The sequence below is a fragment of the Mustela putorius genome, unplaced genomic scaffold (genome assembly GCF_011764305.1).
Source record: "Mustela putorius furo isolate JIRA1106 unplaced genomic scaffold, ASM1176430v1.1 tig00000242_pilon_pilon_pilon, whole genome shotgun sequence".
NCBI lineage: Eukaryota > Metazoa > Chordata > Mammalia > Carnivora > Mustelidae > Mustela > Mustela putorius.
In genome coordinates, this window is record NW_025421325.1 from 14,805,081 (window position 1) to 14,829,225 (window position 24,145).

Genomic DNA, 24,145 nt, shown 5'->3' on the forward strand with positions numbered 1-24,145 from the left:
TAATGAAATTTTGTTCAGAATAACCCCTCCAAACCTCTTCCTTTCTTCTTAAAAATTGCTTTCTTCTTTCTTCTTCAGACTTCCCTATGGTTCACCATAGTTTGCAACGCCTCCGCTCTTCCTGAAAAAACTCAATTTTGCTTGCTACACTGCTTACTTTTTTCTTTTAATGATTGACAGTAGTCCTGAATGGGAAGGCAACTTTGTAAATATGTCAGTTATCCTCCCAATTAATCTATTAATTGAATACATTTCTGACCAAAATCTTTTTAAAAATTGCAATAAAGTTTGACAAATTAATCCTTAAAAAAACATTTTTGGGGGCGCCTGGGTGGCTCAGTGGGTTAAGCCTCTGCCTTCGGCTCAGGTCATAGTCTCAGGGTCCTGGGATCCAGCCCTGCATCAGGCTCTCTGCTCTGCGGGGAGCCTGCTTCCTCCTCTCTCAGCCTGCTTCTCTGCCTACTTGTGATCTCTGTCTGTCAAATAAATAAATAAAATCTTTAAAAAAATTTTTTGGTATGGGATTTTGCAAACGTATTCAAAACTAGAATAATAGTTTAATGTAACCATCACCAAACTTCAATAATTACCAACACGTGGTCAATTTTGGGCAACTTTTAAACTCATCTAAAGGTAGTCATGAAAAGTTTTGAAAAGACAAAAGAGGACAAACTTTTTCTTACTTTTATGTAATAGAGCTCTTGTAGAGAGGCCTTCAATGGACTCATGCTTTTGAGGAAATTTAGAACGTGGTAAAGGTACAGTTTCAAATCAGTGTGTAAAGGATGATTTAAAAATTAAAAATTAATAAATACTGTTGGGTCGGTTGACTACCCAATTGGGAAAAATTGAAGTTAATTAATTTACAAGACCTCAAAAATAAATCTCAGATGGATCAAGGACCTAAATATAAAAAATAAGCCTATAAGAAAACCAGAAAATTTATAAGGAATAGATATAAAATCTTAGTGTGAGGGTGCTCCCAAATCATACGAAAATAATATATTTGATTGCAAGAAAATTTTGAACTTCCTCAGGGTGAAACAAAGTTAAAAGACAAGTGACAGAGAGAAATGCATGCCACACAGACCAAGGAATGGACAAAGACACGGTTATATGAAATAGGTGGAGCGTTTAAGAATATAAAGTAGTTTACTGTCACCCAAGTATACCGAGCATGGCTTCCCATGTCAAGCCCCAGAAATAGGTTAGATGATGGAATTCGGGTGGTTATTTTCTTCCGCATGTTTTCCTGGAATTTTCCATTTTTTACAATGATCACGTGTTTCATTTATAACTTAAAAATTTAAAAAAATCTTTAATAACTAAAAATTCTGGCCTGCCTTACATTGTTCCCTGTTTGAGGCATTCATATATTGTCAGTTTTGTGCTAGCTTTATGACAGGGAGGCGCCGGTGTTTTTTCTTCCTTTGTGTCACCACGAAACCTATTACAGAAATGAATCCTTATAGATAGTGAAAAAGAAATGCTCAGGGATTGGCTAAAACAATGTCGCTGTAGGAGATCTGTGTGGCAAATATGGGCAGCTAACCCTTCCTCATTACACATTTCTCCCTAACCTCCATATCAGTTCCAGTCGCATAAGTCACTCCATCAGGCCAGTACAATGACACGCAAGAATTCATTCCAGGTGCGCGCGTCAGCGTGACTCCCGCGTCTCCCGGTCTGAAGCTCGTCTGGGAACGCCCCCTCCCCGCCCCGTCGCTTGTTGTGTTGTCATCACGTGGCCGGAGCGGACCCTGACGTCAAGGTAGGGGAGGGATTGCGCAGGCGCAGAAAAGGGGGCGGGGGACTCGGCTTGTTGTGTTGCTGCCGGAGAACCAGAGACGGTCCTGCTGCGGCCGCAAGCCCTTCCAGCTACCTGACAATGTCGTCTCATTTAGTAGAGCAGCCGCCACCCCCGCACAACAACAACAACAACTGCGAGGAAGGTGAACAACCTTTGCCCCCGCCAGCCGGCCTCAACAGTGAGTGCAGGGCCGGTGGGCTCGGCGAAGAGGGGGGGGGGGGCGGGGGAGGAGCTGCTCCGGCCGCCGCCGCCAGCTCTGCGCGGGGGGCGGGAGGAGAAGGCAGTCCATTGGCCGAGGCTGAGGATGTGCGGGTGACTGACAGCTCCCGTCACCTGTCAGGAGGAGTGGCTCCTGTCTTCCTGTGGCCCGTCTCCCCTCCCTCCTGGTCTTGGTCGGGGGGCTGCTTGGGCTTGCAGTCGGGGAGGGCTGCTGGATGGGAGGAGAAGGGGGCGAGCCGATCCCACCTGCGGTGGGCCCCCCTAGCTTAGCCAATCGGAACGCGGGGGGGCGGGCCTTGGGGGCGCGGGGAGCGCGGTGGGCGGAGCGGGCGGCGGAGGGGACGTGGGCAGGGATGGGGACGTGCAGCTGGGACGCCGGGGGATGGACGCGGGCGGCGGGCCGAGGGGAGGGGGCGGCGGGAGGACTCGCGGGCGGTCAGGTGTGCGGCGGGGCTCGCGCCTGGCCGGGTTGACCCCAGCTCTCTGGGTCGGCCTCCCCTTAGGACTCGGAATGTAAGCCCTCCAGTTCCCTTCCTTTGTTACCACAGGCTGGTCAGGAAAATCATTTGGTAATTTAGTGGTTACTTGTTTGACGGTGGGGGTGGGGGTGAGGAGGCTGTGCTACTTTTTTTCGTGTTTTGTTTTGTTAATTTTTTTTTTATGAGAGTTGGCCCAAGTGAGTTTTTTGGTTTTGGTTTTTAAACGATGGGGTTGTGTGCCCTGAAAACATTTTGTGAACAGCCTCTTGAGCCATGCAAGATTGCATAAATTATGGAATCTGGGGCAATAAATGTTCAGAAACGGGATTAAAACCACACTGATACAATCGAGCGCTTGGAAGTTAATGTGCAATATTTGAGTTACGACCAGCTGCAGTTGCTCATCATAACATTCTGGTGCTCAGACATCTTGTCCTAAGGTTTTCCCCAGTTGTCTTGAAAGCTCAGTTTTCTTGGAAAGATCGTTGCCCAACCTTTCTGTAATTGATCTTATGAAAGAGGCAGTTGGGACAGTTAGCATGTGGCCAGATGAAATCGTTTAAAAATCATTTGGATGCTTAACTGATTTTCAAAGGCATTGCAATCTCTTTCATAAGAGGGAGGTGTTCCATCGTGGCCTAAAAATTATTTTAGGGAAAAGAGTTCCTCCCCACAAGATGGGGATAGAATTTGAGTATTTTAAGATATTTTCATTGCTTGTTGCTGCTGTTCCATCTTTTGATGGATAAATTTTTCTTAAATGTTGAGTTTTTGAAACCCAGGTGACTTATGTTCTGGAATTTAAGATTTGTATATTATTTCCCACAGAAAGGATTAATTTATGTGTCTTAAACATTTGCTTCATGTATTTAATGTGCACTTAAAACACTGCTTACCATTTTTAGCATACTGTTTTAGAAGCATGGAATTTTAGAATGGGAAGACACTTTAGTGCTTACTGTCTCTGTTATTTACTGGTAAAAGAGAGCAAGAGTAAAGTATGTTTTCTCAAGTTCACAGCAGGCTAGGACTTAGAGCTGAGATTTTTTACTTTCTGATAGTAGCCCAGAATCCCCAGGTAATGTGTGTTTCCTATTCTCCCAGTAGGTTATTCTACCTGATGTACAGAGGTGACCTGCCTATCTAGCTCTCTTTAGTGTACTGTTTCTTGATTGTACTCACCATTTTCCTGCAGTACTCTCAAGTTGGCTGTTTGGTTAGTATGCATACATGATTTCACAGGAAAAAAGGAATTTTAGTTTTCTTTGATCATTTAACAAAAACAGCAAATGGGGTCGAGTTGTCTGTGATTGTTTATCTCTTGTGTTTGATAGACATAAGAGGTATTTGATGTTTTTGGTCGTTGAGTTGCTGCTACGTTTATATTAACCTTAACAGAAGTGGAAGAACACTTTGTGTATGATACCAAAATGTTGGCTTTGGGAAGTCTGCTAGATAGAAAGTACTTTTTTTGAGTAGGGTGAGCTTTGAAAAGTTACTGAAAACCTTTTAGCTAGTGCCATATTTAATTTCTCCCTTCTTGTCTTTTATTTTGTGTTTTTAGTTCATTATACAACAGTGGTTTAATCAAAACAAGAGGCCTTACTGATTCCTTCAAGTGATTTTTGGGCGCTAGGTAAAACAACTTATTCAGATATCTAATACTACCCAAATTGCTGATAAGTTGAAGTTCTTTGTTCTGTAAAGTTGCATAACTATGAAACATAGGAGATGAACTCATTGTACAGATTATCTGTGGTTTGGGATTTTTCTTCAGTTCAGGGGTCAAGACAGTTTTAACAGCAAATTATTGAAATATTTGGAATAATGAAACCTTTCTCTGACTTTTTTTTTGTTTGTTTACCATTGGGAAACTATTCATTTTCCTTACAAAATCAGTAGATAAATATCTGAACTACTGGCAGAGTTAAAACAACATTTTTCCAGTTTCCAGTTTCAGTTTTATTCTTAAGAAAACTAACAAGTTATGTAAGAATATCTGTATACATTTATGCTATATAAGTTGGTAGGTAATATAAGAAAATCTTGTTACTTTTTAATGTAGGAAGTACAGCCTTTCTTTTTCTTCTTCCTTTTTTTTTTTTACCGCCCCCCCCCCCCATTTTAAACATCTTCAGCTGTGATGTACTTGCTCCCCCAGTATGGTGAGAAGGCTTTTAAGGCTATGGCATGTGAGACTTACTGCTTCATGATACTGTTTTGAATACATAAGTAACTGGTGTGTAAGTATCCACTTGTGGAAAATGACCTACCTTTTTTTTTTTTTTCTTAAAGATGTTTTTTATTTATTTGACACACAGAGATCACAAGTAGGCAGAGAGGCAGGCAGAGTGAGAGGGGGGAAGCAGGCTGGCCGCTGAGAAGAGAGCCCAATGTGGGGCTCGATTCCGGGGCCCTGGGATCATGACCTGAGCCAAAGGCAGAGGCTTTAACCCACTGAGCTACCCAGGTGTCCTAACTTTTTTTTTTAAAGAAGAATTTTGGTGACTGTTCTTGGTCTGGATTCCAGCATCCAGAACTTTACATAAAATAAAGGCTTCAAGGAAAGAACATCAGACATAATGGAATGTGTTACCCCTGGTTAGGATAAGAGTTATACATGGGACCTTGGAAAGTTGTGGAAAAAGATGAGAACTACTCTTCTTCCTTCTCTCCCTTCCTCTACCCCTCAGCTCTCCCACTCCCTCCTCCTTCGCAATTACTGGGCCAATCCTCACAATATACTATATTACAAAATGTAGAAGTGTGAATCTCTTAGGAATTCTCAAACACTTAAACTAAAGTATATCTCATGTATTGTGTATGTGTAGAGTCTGGCATAGAGAGGTCTTTTCAGTTTTAAGTAGTGTTTTACTATAGTGGAGAGAACCTATAGTTTTTAATTTTAAAGTCTGATTATTAGGAAGAGAATTCACTCAGATTTTTTTCTACTTTGTATTGCTTGGACAGCACAATCCTCATATCTTGTCTTGTTTCCTTTCCAAGGAGAAGGGGACTTGTGAGAATTGGTGGAATTAGAACATCAGGAAATTCTGAGGCTGTAAATCAGGAATGAACTAGGTAATGAAAAGCGTGTGTAGTCCATCTGTTGAGAAAGACAAGTTTATTTTTTCCCATCTTAGTCAAAAAATGAAGGTTTTAATAATTTGTGTGCATAACTTTTTGTGCAGTGCTGTTTATGTCCATAGTTACCTATCTGGAAGAGAATTATTAAGGGAAGTCTACCTTTTTAGGTGTCTTAATGCACATTGTCAGATTATCATTTATTGAAGACCTGATTATAGATAACGTGATAATAGAAACAATTTGGGTAATGGTTAACCTTGACATTTGGATAATGGTATGAGATGAGATGCAAAGCAGTTGTTTTGAAGTAAGGTAATATACATTGACATTGAAAGACATCTATCTGTAAGCTGTTAGGTAAGAAATGCTTCTTACAGGGGCCCCTGGGTGGCTCAGTGGATTAGGTGTCTGCCTTTGGCTCTGGTCATGATCTCAGGGTCCTGGGGTCAAGCCCTGTATCAGGCTCTCTGCTTGGAGGGGAGTCTGCTTCTCCTTCTGCCCCTCCCCCTGCTCATGCTAGCACACTCTCTCTCTCTCTCAAATAGATAAAATCTTTTAAAAAAGAAAAGAAACGAAAGAAACGCTTCTTAGAGAAAAATATGTATAGTACAATTCAATTTTTCTGTAAAAACAAAACCAAAGAACAGCACTGTATTTCATTGAAAAAGCTCTGGAAGTTGACATAGGAACCTTTGAAAAGTAGCCTTTAGGAATAGGAATGGCAGCTTGGGAGGAGAGCTATTTTTACTTTATATGTTTATTTTCAAGAAACACATTTTTGCAATAAGATACATTTTTAAAAGATACAGAATATAATTACAGTAGTGGCTAACACATAGCACTTTCCATATACTAGTGACCTTCTTTATTTTTCTCCATGCTTTATTCATTTCAACCTTCTAACAATCCTATGAGGTAGATGTAATTATTATCCCCAGTTTACAGATGATAAAACTGTTAAGGGGTTAAGTAACCTGTCTAGGGTGTAACAGCTGTAAGTGTTAGAGTGGGAGTCTGCCTTCACTCTGTACTCTTAACCACCGTATTAGTATATGCCAGATAAATATTGTCTGCCTTAAGTAGAAATGACTTCATTTATGCTGGGTATGAAGCTAATCACAAACATCAGTTTTACTAAGGTTTTCCAGGTATGTCTTCTCAAGTTCCTAGGTTATGATTGCTCATGCATTTTTAATGCAGAAAGTAGAATTTAGATACTCGTTTGGAAGTCCTTCAAAAAAGTAAGGTCTGGAAAAGCTAATACTGCTACAGCACTTTTTTCTTTGATCAGCTATTTAAAGTGAAAATTAACTATATTTAAGGGAAGACTGGCTTCCACAGAGACCCATCATGAACTCCTGGTTCCTTAGGTTTTTACCAGAGCAGCTCAGGTCTTTTGGTTGTTTTGTTTATTTTATACTTCAGTCTTCTATACAAGAAGAATGGATTTTGCTGGTGTAAAATAAGTTTGACAATCCTAGAAAACAGTATGAGTAGAAAAATTTATCATATACCTCTTTCTTTTTCTGTCTCTTTCTGTTAAAATACTTTGCAGAACTCTAAATTTAGGGATGCTTTGGCATATTGCTCATATACTCCAGAGGCACTTGAAGTATTTAAATTACCTTTAGTTAGTGTTAAATCTGTCTTAGCTTTGTTAGTTGAACTTGTTAATCCATTTTGAGTTCTGTCTAGTCTGTGCCCATTTTTGTGTATAGAATGAGGTCACAGAGATGTCCTGCAACTGTGTTGTTTGGCAGTACAGTCCCAAAGATTTGGCGGTGGTTATGGGACTGTGACACATACTGGGACTGCCTTAGAGGGAAAGGACGGAAAGGGTAACTTCATTTTCATTTAGCCAACGCTGTTCTAAGTACTTGACAAATGTAAGCTCTTCTAACTAGTGGATAGCTGAATATCTCCACCTACTGGGTACTTTACTTGTGTCCTGTGTTTAATCCTCAGAGCTGCTCTTAGGGATCTGTATTTTTGAATATCTGTTTTACAGAGAATACTGAAGCTCAGAAAGACAGGCAAAAACTAGGTGGTGAAGTCGGGTTTCCACCCAGGTCTGCCTTTGAGCTTTTCCTTCCAGTAAGGATGATACTGAGTTTACTTTGGATCTAGAATAGTCCTCACCTCACTGAGAGTGCATTTTAGGGTTTGAGCCTCTTTTGGTGATGGTTCTGATTTACTGATGGAAGACTCTTCAGCCACAGAACTCTAATGCTTCTGCTGAGAGTTTGGAGGAATGGCCCTATCAATCTGCTTGGTTATATTTTATAAAATAAAATTTATTATACAGAATGGAAATTAGGAAGAAAATTCAGCAGTGTTTCTTTTTGTTGTGAATTGGCTGCTGTTACCAATTCTTATTAAAATTAAAGCACTGTAATGTGTTCAGCAAATTCACTGAGCCAATAAATAAATATTTTCAAGAGCTATCCAGATTACCAGGGCCACGTCCCCTTTCCTGTGGCTCCACCCTCTTTGACTGTTGGCCTAAGAAAACCTCAGTGTCTCCTGTACAGATGCGCAGTTTCTCCCCTAAAACCAACAAGGCTTTGTGAAACTCTCGGAAATAGGAAGTGGTGGGAGAGAAGAAAGGACAAGTCCACGAGGTATGGTTAGTGCATAGGAAGAGGATAGAAAGAGGTGAGGTATAAAGGAAAGGAATAAACTAATTTGTGGGGTAGAAAGAAAGCTTTTTTCAGATTTTTTTAGTATTATCACCAGATTTAATTAGAGCTATGTGCATTAATTTTATGTGGCACATTTGTACACAAATTGAAAATTTTATGATTGGATTTAAGTTCTCTAGAAGCCTCTAATTGTGCTGATTAGGACAGTTGTTAACTTAATTAGATGACTTCTAAGAAGTTTCTAAGCCATAAGTTTACTTCATCTGTGGGGAGGATACAACTAAATAGCTGCAGTAGACTATGGGAAAAAATACGCATAAATATGTTATATTAAACATATATAATTAAAATAGTAAAGATAAGTAGTAATAAAGTAACCACTTATTTTTTTGAAAAGCAATCTCATGCTTATCATATATAAACTAAGCTTTAACTAGAGAGAAAATTGGCTAAAAGACGCATTTTCTAAGATAATAGTTGTAGAGTTCCAGCTTCTTCTAAATTGGTTGATTGCATGAGCTACTTCAGGAACAGGAACTATATATATTTTTAGACTTCTGTTGCTCCTTATTTATTTTCTTCAGAATACTCTTGCATTTGCTTTGAGGCCAGACTGAATTCTTATCAGAATTCACCGCATTCACATCTGTGTGCACATGACAGAGTTTGGTTCTGCTGTGGTTAACTTAAGCTATCTGACTTGTCCAACAGGTTCCTGGGTGGAGCTACCCATGAACAGCAGCAATGGCAATGATAATGGCAATGGGAAAAATGGGGGGCTAGAACATGTACCGTCCTCATCCTCTATCCACAATGGAGACATGGAGAAGATTCTTTTGGATGCACAACACGAATCAGGACAGAGTAGTTCAAGAGCCAGTTCTCACTGTGACAGGTAAGTAAGATCCATACAGATGGGTTACAAGGTCAGTTCCCATTAGAGAAAAATAATAAATTTACTTTCATTTTCATTTTACAGAACACAACTCTTGGTTTATCGCAGCATGTGTAATTTAAATCAGATAGCTAATTGACAAATATTTGAGTGCCTGTGTTTTTCACTGGATTAAATCAATTTCCTTGTTCAGATTGTATCATTTTTTGATGTTTATCAGTTTTGAAGTCAATGCCATAAATGTTTACTTGTAGTATTAAACTTTCTCCCATTTTCCTTTGTGTCCTGTTTAACAGATCACATTCTGCGAGTTACGTATCTGTCCCCCCTTCAGGACTGTGAGGCTCCAAAAGGCAGGAGTCATTTCATTTCCTTTGTACCCTTGACAGTCGTCATGCTGGTGTGCGGTATACACTCAGTAAACATTTGGGTCCTAGAAACTGCAGGTTGATTCAAGTTATAGTGGTATTTGCATCGTTGGAAACACCAACCAAGATCTGTAAAGATAGTTAATTTGGAAGGCCATTCTGTGTCTTCAGAGGAACTTCTGTTTCATGCCTCATTTTTCTACATTGGCCTTTGGGACAGTAATTCCACTGTTGAAGGACTGCTTTTGGTGAAAGAGTAAGGATACAGTGATACGTATGAGTAAAATGAAACTGAGTTGTTCATTTATTTTGCAGTGTAAGCTTTGATTTTTTTTCCGGAGGGATGGGTGGTATATGTGACAGTTTTAGACTGGTGGCAGCCATGCTGTTAGCATTATGGGCTACTGGATGATCTTCTGGCTGATGAAGAGTTAACTGATATTAGTCATGTAAAAATGCAGATGCACAAGGCAAAGACTGAGGAAACACTTAAAAATGTGTACTGAAAATAAAAGTGATTATCTCCAAGGGATGGAGTTGTGGATATTTTTCTTCTGAATATTTTTGTACTTTGTAAAAATTGTATATGTAGCATATTTTATTTGTCAGAAAAAGTTTAAAAGGAGTAACAGGAGTTCGGTCATGTTTGAAGTTCCTACATATCTTATAATCCACTGATGTTACCAAGGTAGCAGAGGACCGGTTTGCTGGCTCTGGCACTCTGTGCGCCCCCGCCACCCCGTCTTATCTCTCTGCCTTTGTCCCTGTGCTTCTTAGGAGCCTGGGATGGCTCTTGTTATAAGCAGAAGCAGAGCAGATGGCTCTTTGCTGAGCAGCTTCCCAATGATTCCAGTTGCAGCAGCATTCGTCTGTGTTTCAGACTGAAGTTCATATTAATTACATTTATATTATGGGACTTGTAAGGGGTTTCTGAAGTTTCTGCTTCTTCTGGGCCTGTTTGTAAGACTTTTACTATACATTCAAGTACATGACCTTTGATCATTGGTATCAGCGTATCTCTTTTTTTTTTTTTTTTAAAGATTTTATTTATTTATTTGATATACAGAGATCACAAGTTGTCAGAGAGGCAGGCAGAGAGAGAGGGGGAAGCAGGCTCCCTGCTGAGCAGAGAGCCCGATGCGGGGCTCGATCCCAGGACCCAGGGATCGTGACCTGAGCTGAAGGCAGAGTCTTGAACCCTCTGAGCCACCCAGGTGCCCCCAGCGTATCTCTTAACCTATTGTTCACTTGCTGTTGTCATTGAGCAGAGAAAAAGGTACTGGCTTGCTTTTCTGGTCATCTTATTTCACTTGTGGTTATAGTTCTTGTGACCGGATAGGTTTAAGTTAGGTTTCTAAATACATGAAGCAAGGCGTGGCACGTGCTTTTGAATACTTCCCTCACCCTCAGCTTCTGTATCTTTAGGCTATGGGTTCCTAGTCATCTTTCAGAGAAGGCCTATGACTGTAGCCCAGTAATACTCTCCTGTGCTAACCCACCATAACATTTTAAAATGTCTTCACAATTCATGCCCTTTGAATTGCCAGGCATCTCTATATTTGAAGTTGTCGAGAAGTGTTTTTGGTAGATGGAAGCATTTTTAAGGCTGTTGGATATTTGTCCCAGAGCTAATTTATATATATAGTGACCCCTGAATAACATGAGTCTGAACTGCATAGCCATGTGGATTTTTCTTCCATAAATCTAGTATAGTACTGTAAATGTAGTTTCTCTTCCCTATGAGTTTCTTTAACATTTTTTTCCTCTAGCCTACTTTATTGTAAGAATACAGTATATAAGGCCTATAATGTACAAGATATGTGTGAATTGACTCTGTTATCTATAAGGCTTCTTGCCAAAAGCACGTGGTTAGTAATTAGGTTTGAGGGGAGTCAGAAGTTATATACAGATTTTTAACTGTTCAGGTTGGGTCCAGTGCCCTACAATGTTCAACGGTCAACCATATTTTCAATTTAAAAATTATTCCAGAGATAGATTTTTGTCACTGTAGTGGTTATTAGAAGATAACCCCTATGTGTTTTGTATTACATTTTACCCTACTGCAGGAGTTGTCAACCTACACAGTAGGGAGACCCAGAGAGCTTTTAAAAATATCAGTGCACAGGCCATGTCCCTGGAGGTTCATATTCTGTCATCAGGGATGGGGTAGAGACATGAGGGTATTTTAAAAGCTCCCCAGCTAATTCTAATATGAGCCAGGGTTGAAGCTCTAATGCATTCCAAATTGTTAGTAAACGGTTCACCAGTGAAATGTTTAGTACTCTTCTAAGTGAGATTGGTACAGTGATAGGAGTGTAGAAGTGGAACAGTGCTTCTGTAGGGTTCTTGACTATTTCATTTACTGCTTGACTTACTCCTGGCTCTGTGAGAATGGCCCTTAATTTGATATCTGGCTGTGAATGCAACAGTGTCATATGAGTATAATGACAGTAAACTGAGGACAGTAAAAGTGCCTCCTTCCATCTGGTTCCTGTGCTCTAGCCTGAGATTTCTAGTTCAAAAAAATGTCTAAATACACTAACATATTTGTGTGATACAGAACCAGCTTTTCTCTTTTGCTGTCCCCATTTAATGCTCTTTTATGTTAATTATAATAGTCTGAGACGCCAAGGCCAAATCAGTCTGACACATTTTGGGTGATCTTATTTATTTTTGAATCTGTCTCACCATCTTCTCTATATGTTAACATTGTGTACGAGCTCTTGGGGGCTTTAACAGATCACATCTCCTTTGAACTGGTTAAGCCTGGAGAGTTTTCATCTCTACTTTCAATGAGATTTGGCAGCATGGGTGTAGAGTGGAAAATCTAATGACCTGCTGTGGTTACACAAGCAATCATTGATAAGATTAAGAATTGAACTTACCATGTTGTTTTCCTCTATCATATCAAGTATAGTTCATGATCATGTGTTTTTATGTAAAAGTTTACCTGTAAATTTTGTTTCTGGAAATACATCTTTATACTTTTTATTGAAGGTTCTATATTCGTATATAAGCTTATATAATTCACTCTGAAATATCTCAAAGCAGGTATTTCTGAAATAAGTAGAATGGTGATTCTAATCTCCATACTCCTTTACATCCCTAAAAATTGCTGGGATCCTCAAAGATCTTTTGTATATGTGGGTTATATATTTTGATATTAAATTATATTAAAAATGAAAACAGATTTTAAAATGTATTCATTATCAATAATAAACCCATCGCATTTCTGTGTGAATAAGTTTTTTAGAATGAAAAATAACTTTTTCATAACCAAAAATAAATAAATAAGTAGTAGCATTGTTTTACATTTTTGCAAATCTCTTTATTATCTGGCTTAATAGAAAACAGCTGGATTCTCATTTGCTTTTGCATTCATTCTGTAATGATAAAACATTTCATGTAGCCTTTGGAAAATTTCATGATCCATGGAATAAGAATGACAGATGTGACAGAATAAGAATTAAAAAAGGCAAATCATAATAGTATCATGAAAATAATTTTAACCTTGAAAACCCTTTGAAAGAGTGTTGGGGGAGGTGTTCAAGACATGACTGCAGGTTGACCCTGGAGCTGGACTTGGGCAATTGGAAGCTCCCCATTCCCTCCCCTGTTCCTGGAATGTGCATTCTACCTGCCTTCCTGGCTCCCAGAAGCTGACTCAAGAATATAGCTTTGAGGGGCGCCTGGGTGGCTCAGTGGGTCACTGGGCCTTCGGCTCAGGTCATGATGTCAGGGTCCTGGGATGGAGCCCCGCATTGGGCTCTCTGCTCAGTGGGGAGCCTGCTTCCCCTCTCTCTGCCTGCTTCTCTGCCTACTTGTGATCTTTGTCTGTCAAATAAATAAAATCTTAAAAAAAAAAAAAAAAGAATATAGCCTTGAGACAGAAACATGGTGTTTGCACGGCATACATGACTAAACCCAGTTAAGGCCTCTATATACTTTTTAAAATTTGGGAGGTGGATGTGATCTGCTCACCTCACTGTCACTCCAAGACAGGCCTGGTCTGTAAATTCCCTAGTTTAAAGCTGCCACCTGCCACCCTGGAGTGGTCTGCCTCTTGCCATCCTGTGTGGGGGCCGGTTTCAGATTACACCAAGGAAGCTGTTTTGGAGGCTGGGAGCCAACTAGACTCTGAGAACTGCTTTCACACTTTGAAAATCCCTAGTGATGAATTATTTAATGATGAAAGAACTTTGAGAAAAAGAACCCCAAATTAGGTTTCTGGTTTTGAAGATCTTTATAACTTTACTGGAAAAAAGTAAAAAGAGAGAAATTATCCTTGCAAAGGAAATCCTCATCATCACAAAATTCCAGAATATTTTGAGCATAAGAGTGCTCTATTTCATTTGTTCTTTGGGGTCAAGATAATACTTTTTGATTGCTGCTTTTTCAAAACCATACTACTCTTGTAACTTTCAGTTTTCTAATTTCCAGTGGAGGTTAATTTACTTTACAAAAAGAGAATTAAAAGTAATGGCTAAATTCTTTCTCTTCTAGCCCTTCCCCACAAGAAGATGGGCAGATTATGTTTGATGTGGAGATGCACACCAGCAGGGACCATAGCTCTCAGGTGTGTTGTGTGCTTATTTTTCTGGTGTACATTAAATAATTAGGAATGTGAACCTCTAAATAAGTATGTTTTACTTAAATATATTAAAGAGTAAGAAAACTTTAAAAAGTAGTTTGAAGCTGTTTTAAGTTCTTCAGTTTCTGATTTTGGAATTTACGATGATACAGCTTTGTACACCTTGCAGCTGAGAATTTGGGGTCCTCTCACTGTAAAAGAATTGGAAAACTCTTGTCTGTAATGTATCATTCCAGTATTCCAGGCTAGTTTCTTGAGTTTATAAATAGAAAGCTGAGACAGATGTTTTATTTAAGGTCACAAAATTAATGAAAAGGAAAGTTGTAGAATCAGGTGTGAAAACTTTTTCCTGCATCTCACAGCAAACCAGTGACTTTTGAGATGAGTTTCAACAGCTAGAGAGAATATTCATCTGAATTTTGCAGGGTCCCTTAAGATAAATGTAGTTCGCTAAGAGTTGACGTTGTCAGTAAAATAGATGGCTGTAGTATTGAAAGTATACAACAATTAATATTCTGAAACCTAAGAGAAGTAACTGTTACTAGTGATTTAAAATGCTCATAGCTGGCCCTTGACTGGATTGATGTGTTGATTCGCCTAAAAGTGCCAGAGTGCAAATTTGTGAGGACCAGAACCATTGTCTCTCTCTACCGTGTTCATGGGCTGGCAGAGTATTTGTGGAAGGAATGTTAAAAATGCATTTGGACAGAAACTTTGCATTGTGGGATTCTCCCTGCATAGTGACCTATTCCCCTTTTGCTCTGGAAATACTGTGCATGATAACATGGGGTGCACCCAGTATTCTGTTTCAGAAGGCTGCAGTTTCTCCCTGCTTTTTTCATAGTCTGTGCTGTTCTCTAAAACCTAGAAAATCTACGGATTGAATATAAATTTGTTTTATGAGGAGCTTTATATTATAGATAAGATTGTCGTGTACAGAGATATTCTGACTGCAGTTGTTGAATTGCTGGCTGATGTATGTCGGTTTTGTCACATGCATAAGCCATAACTAATGAAGAAGAAAATAGTAGTTTGCATGGCAAAAGTGTACTAAGGAATCCCAAGGAAGAGAAGTGAAATTAATTATTTGTTGTAGTCTTTCCTGAGGAAGATGTCCTCATTTCATACTGTCTTTTGTACTGGCACTTTGAAAATCTAGATTAGCATTTTACAGAATATGTTTCAACAAACATTTGCTCAATGGGAAGCTCCATAAGATAGTTCCAAAGTCAAGTGGAAGTAATACAGTCCCTGGGCTCCCTTTCTCCCCTTCCCCATCCCCAGTAGTCACAGCACATGGTAGCACACTGACGGCTCTGACAATTCCGGCAATAGAAGAATCTCTTAGTTTAAACCAAGTGTTTCCCAAGCTTATTTGATCTTAGACCTCCCTCCCCCACACACATACATTTTCCCCCTAATAATCTACCTAACAACCTATTGGAACACTCTCGTAAGTGCTGTCTTGATTCATGGAGTGGCAGTAGACATTTAGCCTTAACTGATACTTGAACTTAAATAAAATTGTAGAGCTGACTGCATCCAACCTAGAATTCCAGAGGAATTTATGAAAGCCAGGGTAGAAAATACAACATTTTTGGCTTCTATGTCAGATTATGATAGTATTGCTCGTGTGGTCCCAATTCAGAAATCAGTACCTAAAAGAATATTAGTTACCGTCAGCGTTGTTGGGTAAACCATATTAACAATCAGAGCAGTCCATATAAACATGATTACAACTTTGGAAAAGCAGTTTTAAGTCCTTTAAGAAAAATGTGTTTTTTTAGAGTAAGACTTGTAGTAAAAGAGAAATCAGTAGGTATGATTTATTTAAACTTTCAAAAAGCCTTTTCCATTGCTTTTTTAAAATTGAAGAAATGATCATTTAAAAATTAACAACTTTAGGTTTTGGGAGGGTGGGTTTTTTTTCATGAGCGAGAAGCAAGCTCAGGGTTAGCAAACAGAAACATTTACCACAGGACTCTTATGGGATTGCCCTTATCAAACATTTATATATTGTCTGTACGAGGAACAGAGAATGTGTTCAGCCTATTCTAGGAGGAGGAAGGAAAGACACTAATACATACTAGAAGTATTCTAGGTGCTAAATTTATTTTTTAAAAAAATTTTTCCCACTTCCAGTGTTCTCATTCTAGTGAAAGAGGTCACATTAGCCCTTAGAACAAATGGGAGAAGTGGGACTTTGTCTTCATTAAATCATTAATCTAAGATCACAAAGCCAATGGGTGAGAGAGCCAGGATTGAAACCAGGGCTGTCTGAGCCTGCAGCTCTTGTGCCTTCTACTAAAATAAATCCATGCATGGGGTTGATTTCAGGAGAGCTCACGAAGTCCTGAGAATGAACTAAGATGTGCTGGGTGAGTGATGGTATGAGGAAGCCTAAGGTATAATGCATTTAGGAAAAGGGTCATTCAGACTATACTTTTAGGACCATAGTCCTCAGAAGTCTCTGTTTTATTTAGGTCTCTTGAAGTCCTTTTTGTAGTGTGTTTCTGGAGTTAAAGGGGCCAGCACAGTGTTGGGTATCACTGTTATTGGTACAGAGCAAAATGTCCTCCCTTTCCTGTCTGGTAGAACTGGGGTTTATGGACCCTATTCTGTGTGGTTTTAATAGCTGCACATAGAGACCATGTCAAGAAAGAGCTTGACATGGGCCATGGAGGGAGAATGTAAGTGCTTTGAAGGTAAAGGACTTGCACATGAGAACAGGCTAAAATAGTCAGAAGAGGGTTATTGATTCGTTAAAAGTATGAATCGTATTTATAGATAAAGTGCATTATTACCATATTAAGTACATTTTTCCAAGAATTGGAAGGTAATTTAAAACCTGAAACTGGCAAATTTAAGATTAGTAAAGGGAAGCACACAGCATTCGTAAATGAGGATAGCATAGGATTCTTGGTTCTTAAGGTAAGCATTCTAAACTGATTTGGGGAGTTTGTTTTTACTAGTAGTCCAAAGATAACTTTGCTTCACTCAACTGAGAGAAAATGACATCATAAAGTAAATTAAGCCATAAAATCTTACTACATTTTCATTCTCTTGGAAAGTAGGAAATATTAACTTGTTCACGAATTTAAACCTCAGTCTTCGAGCAGTTTTAAGGAGAGACAATGCGAGACCAGAGTTGGAAACTGTAACCAGAAGTGACATGAATGTGTTGAATATAGTCAAATATTGCGTGTACACAAACTGATCTATAAGGAAATTGTAGCAACTTCATTTTGATTTAGGATGTTTTCAGATTTATACCAAAAAGAGCCAACTCATGATTCTGAGTAACCTCAATACCCAATGGAAAAAGCTTAATCCTAAAGGCTACATTGTGTCATTCAGTGGAATTTGCCAAGTCCAGCAGAACTAAGTAAGAATGATACTACCAGAGTAGCAAAAATCCACAGGGATTTTACTTTTGGTTTGATAGTCTCTAGAGGTAGGGTCGCCCCTCTTACTCTCTGAACTACCTTCCTGGGGCACCTAGCTCACAGAGAACTAGCCCTGTCAAAAAGAACCACATGCTTATATCAAGCTCTGCATTTCATAGCTATCTACCAAAAAGAATGAATTCTATTCAAACAGAGTAACAAATCAAAACATTTCTTAGCTTTGAGACCCATGGGTCTGAAGTCCTATCATCACATTCCTTAAAGCTGAGGGAATGGTATTGTTCATTTTTAGGACCATCTCATTTCTGAGGGTTCTTGTGAAGGAGAAGCTATTGGGAATTTTGCTTGTTCTTGGCCTGAAACTGTAGGTTATCATTACCAAGAAAAAGGACTTACTTTTCTTTTACCTGATGGAAAAAAATGTCAAATTCTAAGCCATTATAAAATAAATGATTCCAAAGTCTTTTAGCTTATGTAATTTTGAATAAACCTCGGAAAATGTTTCATTAGTGATTTGTCTAAGGAAGTAAAGCCTAATGCTTAGGAGTTGGGGACTCAAAGAGACTGTTTACCTGGTTTAAATACTGGCCTTATCTCTTGCTCCTTACAAAACTTCAGGCACTTACGTCTTCGTTTCCTCATCTGTAAAATGGAATATTAATAATTTCTGTTTTTATGGCATTGTTGCCAAGTAAAAATCATTAATGCATATAATGTGCTTAGAATGATGCTTATCTCTTGATAAATGATTAATACTGTTATTACTTACTTCCTCATCACATCTCCCACTTGTTTTCTCATCACTTTATATTGATTAGCATATACTTTTGGAGATTTTTAAATTTTTAATAATGAAAAGTTTTGAGTATGAACAGAAGTAAAGAGAATGTTGCAGTGGGCCTCTGTATAAGTATCACCCAGATGCAGCAGTTACTGATGCTCTCCACATTTCAGTGAACATTTTAGCCCGAAGTGCACTTTCCAGGTTCACATCCTATGCTTTGGTTGAACAATGGTGAGGCCCACTCAGGTTCTTTTTAAGATATTAAATGCCCTGATCACTGGGTCAGTTTTTTTAGAAAACTGGCGTGTTTCTTACATGAAAATTGCTGATGCACAACCTTAAGAGTTTTAGTATATTTTCTGTCTAGATTTCTCTTTTGTAGTGGGAACAATTGGGCTTCCTTTTTTTCTTTTTTAAAGTTGTAATTCTTCTTCACAGTCAGAAGAAGAAGTTGCAGAAGGAGAGAAAGAAGTTGATGCGTTGAAGAAAAGTGTTGACTGGGTGTCTGACTGGTCCAGTAGACCTGAAAACATTCCACCTAAGTAAGTCCTTGCACATGTCTTCTCAGGGAACATGGCAGACGCCATTCCCACCCAAAGGCAGTGGACCTGCTCACTCCCAGGATGCTTTCAGCAAGTGCGTTTCGGAGTTTCTGACCCCTGCCTCTGCTTTTCTTCCCCCAGGGAATTCCACTTCAGACACCCCAAACGCTCTGTCTCTTTAAGCATGAGGAAAAGTGGGGCCATGAAGAAAGGGGGTATTTTCTCCGCAGAATTCCTTAAGGTGTTCATTCCGTCTCTCTTCCTCTCTCATGTTTTGGCTTTGGGCCTAGGGTAAGTACTGGTCGACTCCTAATGGGTTTTCCTTTCATTTCATCCCCTCTTGTGTTTCCAGACATAAGAAATAGATGTGAAACAGTTTGCTTTGCTTTTAATGTTTCAGTGCAAATAGGGAGAGCTTAAAAGAATTATTGAAGCTTGATACAGTATTGGTACACTGGTAAGCATTTTCAATAGGGGAGTTTTATTTTTCTTACTTGAAAATAAGTTATTCATGTTAATCTTCTCAAAGGTCATCTTCCTAACCCCTCCCCACTCCCCCACCCCCACCAATGATCATCTTTAAGTGGGCTCTTCTGTGCTTGAATTTTTCCTTTTTTCTTGTTTATAAATTATTCAAGATTAGCTAAGTTTTATTTATTTTTTCATTTAAGTTCAATTTAGTTAACATACAGTATATTAGTTTTGGGGAAAGAATTTAGTGACTCATCAAGATTAGCTAAGTTTTTTTTTTTTTTTTAAGATTTTATTTATTAATTTGACAGAGAGAAATCACAAGTAGATGGAGAGGCAGCCAGAGAGAGAGAGATAGGGAAGCAGGCTCCCTGCTGAGCAGAGAGCCCAATGTGGGACTCGATCCCAGAACCCTGAGATCATGACCCGAGCTGAAGGCAGCGGCTTAACCCACTGAGCCACCCAGGCGCCCAAGATTAGCTAAGTTTTAAAGTAAAGTAACCTAGGGGTGCCTGGGTGGCTTAGTGGTTAAAGCCTCTGCCTTCGGCTCAGGTCATGATCTCAGGGTCCTGGGATTGAGTCCCGCATCGGGCTCTCTGCTCAGCCCGGAGCCTGCCTCCTCCTCCTGTCTCTCTCTGCCTGCCTCTCTGCCTACTTGTGATCTGTCTGTCAAATAAATTAAAAAAAAAAAAAATCTTTTAAGTAAACTAACCTTTAAGTGTATAAACTTAGGGTTGATTTGAACATTTTTTTTTCCCCAGAAGGGAAAGTACACCATTCTATTTAATAGTCCTTGAGTGAAACTGGTAGGTTGGTTCAGGATCCTGTTTTTTCTTTTTTTGTGGCATTTCCATTTATTCTTCTAAAGTTGACCCCACATTTACCTATACATAATGAATTTTTTTAGGATTGTCTTTTAAATTCTTTCTTTTTTTTTTTTTTTTTTTTTGGTCTTGCTGGAACAATTGAGGAAATCTGTTTTTGAAGGAGTTAAACACTAGTTGTTGTTTTTTTCTTTTTATAAGATATATGTTATTCTCTTTAAGCAATATCTGTTATTCTCTTTAAGCATGTGCAAAGAATCATTTTCTCTATATAATATGCAAAAGCTCTTATCTCCCTTATCTCCTCTGTAAGGAGCTCAGCATATGGGAGAGATTTACTCACAGTCATAAATATGGAAACATAAACATAACTTTCCCATAAACTCCTTTTGTCTTCCTGAGTACCTGATCTGTTTTTGTGATGGTGAAGGCCATGATCACAAACAGCAGAACGGATGGAAGGGTTTGTGGAGGAAGGGAGTGTGTGAGTGTTGAACAGAGTTGGTGTGAGGGCAGGCAGGGGGAGTTCAAATTCCCCTTCGATATTTACTGCACAGTAGTTCATTTGCCCTCAAGAACTTGGTTTTTATAACTTCCAGTAGCTCTTCCTTTCATGAGTCTACAGACTGTCTCGCTTCCTGGTGTAACTATTGTTATAGATGAGTATAGAAAACAAAGGATTTGAGAAAGTTGGCTTCATTACACTGGAGGTTGGTGGGACTACCTTCCTATTTTCCTTAACTTCCCTTCTGCTTATGCTATTTACTGGTAAAATACTTGCTTGGCAGGGAAAAGTAGTATTAGGCCTTAAGCCTGAAGAGTTAAATGATTAGTTAAGAGCCCACTATAAAGCACTGGCAGCTTTGTGATTTGGCACGTTACTGTATTTTGTATGTAAAATACCAGTAGAACTTTCTGTCTGCTGTAAGGGAACGTGTCAAAGGAAGTTGGCTGTGCTTTGTCATTTGGAGAGATCTGTTCTCTCTGGTTTTACTTCATCTGATCACTGCCCCTGTGCTGTCCAGTCCTGCCTAATGAGTAAACATAATTACATAAAACCAGTTTGGCTGCCTGGTGACTGGTTTTAAGGAAGGCAGCAGTGATTTCAGGGTGTTAGGGAACTGTGCACATACACCTTTAGAGTCTTTTACAACATGGAGTTGTTAGGTGCAGTTCATCCTGTGGGCAGCTGGTTTGCATCCATTGACACTGATAAAACACTCTACTGTTTCCTTTCAGCATCTATATCGGAAAGCGACTCAGCACACCTTCTGCCAGCACCTACTGAAGGAAAGAATAGCCCCAGAAAAGCGTGTGACCTGTGAAGTGGTGTATTGTCACAGTAGTTTATTTGAACTTGAGACCATTGTAAGCATGACCCAACCTGCCACCCTATTTTTACATATCCAAGTTCCAGTAACTCTCAAATCCAGTATTTTATTCAAACTCTGTTGAGGCATTTTACTAACCTCATTCCCTTTTTGGCCTGTAAGACACTTTAGAATTTCCTAACAGAGTTTACTGTTACTTAGAAATTTGCAAGGGCTTCTTTTCCGCAAATGCCACCAGCAGATTATAATTTTGTCAACAATGCTATCGTCTCCTTTTAGTGCCACCAGACTTAGACCTGCATCATTCATGGTATAAATTTTACACTTGCAAGATAACTACCATCTCTCTCTTCAAATGAGATCAGATTAGCAAATGATAGAACAGCTTTGTTTTGTTTTGTTTTGTTTTTTCAAGACAAAGCAAGCTTCACTAAGCTTGAATTTATAGTTATTAAAAAAAGAAAACAAACAAACAAAAAAACAAGACACAAGAAAAAAAATATCCTGGGCAATAAAAAATTATTTTAAACAAGCTTTGGAGCCACGTTTTGTCTAAACAGCCTCCTAATGGCGCCTTTTAATTTATAGGAGGCCGGCTACGTAAGTGATGGGTATGAAGTAGAATGAGAACTAAACTACATCAACAGATTTTAATAGTAGTATGTTGTAATGCTGTCTTTTCTATGGTGTAGAATCCTTATTTCTCCTAAGGAACGTCTCAGGCCTAGAACTGTACAAAATTGCTTTGGGGATTTGTGTGTATTTGGTATTTTTGTTTAATTAGCTTTAGCTGCATGTGAATTTTTCATGACTTTTAAGTTTTGTCTTTTGTTTTTTAATTCTTTTCTAAGAAGGGGCTTTGGAATGAGTTCCAATTTGTGGTATAAATATAGGCTTCTTATTTTAGGAAGCACCACTTATACTCTGAAGCCTTTAAACTCTGAAGATGATTGTTTCAGAGTAATTTCAAGCACTTGTGCAACTTTGAAAACCAGACTTGGGTTGTGGGAACAGTTGACAAAGTTCTGAGAAGATGCCATTTGTTTTCCTTGGATCTCTCCCTTTTTACTGTTGACCTGCACAAGCCTCCCAAGGTGGTGCCCAGGACTGTGCAGGCACCGGTCACGTTCTCCCGGGGCCGTCTTTTCGGTCGTGCTCGACTCCTACAGTCCCAGAGCGCTCGGCAGCTTCCTTCAGTGATAGACTGTTTCTGTTTTGTTTGTTTGTTTCTAAAATGTGAAGCTTTAGGACCAAACTGTTAGAAAGCAGCAGGATTACCAGTTATTCCAAGTAGATTTATTGGATTTTGGAACAACTAGCATGACTCTGAAGAGGATACTATCATATGTTTTATATATAAATAATTACTGTTTATGTTGTAGACATTACTCCTGACAATGTAGAGAACCATTGTTAATTTTAAAACTGGCCATTTATTCATTAAATAAAGCACATCAGGTTTGCCTGGGATGAGAACACTGGCAACCAGATTTGCCAGTTTGCAGAAAGACAGATGTCTTTCACATTAAGTTTTGTAAAATGGACATGTTATAGTGGAAAATAACCTACAGATTAAAAAAAAGTTAATTTCTGATTATCTTTTTTCATAAACATAGCTGGTTATCTTTAAGAAAGATGATATATCCAGAATTGTTTTCTGAATCATTTTGTTTTCTTTCTAGCACTTGATGCCTAAGTAATTTTGGATATCTTTTTATTATACCTTGTTTCTATCTTATTCTCAAACCTGGTAACACTTGATTTGCCTTCTGTAACCTATTTATTTCAAGTGTTCATACTTGGATTTCTTTGGAAGGAAAGTGAACCGGACAGCCCGCTGATTTTGAAAACCCCGGGTAAAATTGGAAAGGCTGATAGAGGTGAAAGAAATAAACCATTAAACTGCTACAGTATGCAGTTTGTATTACAGTTGGTATCCTGGGAGGGAAAAAGTAAAATCAATCTTAAAATAAGAGCAACTTTTTTTTTTACAGGTAACACATTGCCGTCCTTTGAAATTCAATAGAATTCTATCAGTAGTGTGGTTGAACTTGGGTATATTTATGATTTCTTTTCAACATTGGAAATAAATTTAGTTCTGCCTTTTTCTTAAACTATCTGTGAAATTTTGGACTATTACTTAAAACATAAATACATGATCACAGTAAAACTTCTCCTAAGATGAAATCATGCAGTATTTATTGATAGCTCTAACATACAGAATACATGTTTATGCTCCTACCCAGATTTGTGTTGAACAGAAACAGATTGCATGGTTGGAAAGGAGATTTTGACAATTAACAGTTGACGTTTTAAGATTAATGTTCAAAAAGCTTTATACCTGTTTACAATTTGGGGATGAAAAGGCAGCCTTCATTTTTCTTGATTGATGAAAACTGGCTAACAGTACTTATAAACAGAATCATGAGCAAAACTGCACAAACTTGCACATTGAAAAGTGCAACAAGTTACTTTGCAGTAAAAATACTATTCTAAAAAGTGAAAATTGAAGATTTAGCCAGTTGGGTGAATTTTTAAGTGAACCAGTTGTTGAAATTATTGGAATTAACTGAGCCAAAGTGATATGCATTCTTCATCTATTTAGTTAGCACTTTGTATCATTATATACAGTTTACAAGACATGTATAACTTGTAGCTATAAACATTTTGTGCCATTAAAGCTCTCACAAAACAA

At 38.7% G+C, this 24,145-nt stretch overlaps 1 protein-coding gene across 3 annotated transcripts; it reads left to right on the forward strand.

Moving 5' to 3' along the window:
* Positions 1 to 1,785: 1,785 nt before the first annotated feature.
* On the forward strand, positions 1,786 to 24,145 carry BNIP3L (BCL2 interacting protein 3 like). 3 transcript variants are annotated; one of them, XM_004775077.3, is made up of 6 exons: positions 1,786 to 1,988; positions 8,949 to 9,132; positions 14,004 to 14,076; positions 18,721 to 18,824; positions 18,966 to 19,115; positions 21,359 to 24,145. In XM_004775077.3, the coding sequence occupies exons 1-6, from the start codon at positions 1,889 to 1,891 to the stop codon at positions 21,405 to 21,407; spliced, it is 660 nt and encodes a 219-aa protein (XP_004775134.1). In that variant the 5' UTR covers positions 1,786 to 1,888; the 3' UTR covers positions 21,408 to 24,145. The 3 variants fall into 3 exon arrangements, with proteins under 3 accessions (XP_004775134.1, XP_004775136.1, XP_004775135.1); XM_004775079.3 differs by lacking the exon at positions 1,786 to 1,988 and adding an exon at positions 2,524 to 2,542; XM_004775078.3 differs by lacking the exon at positions 1,786 to 1,988 and adding an exon at positions 8,075 to 8,216.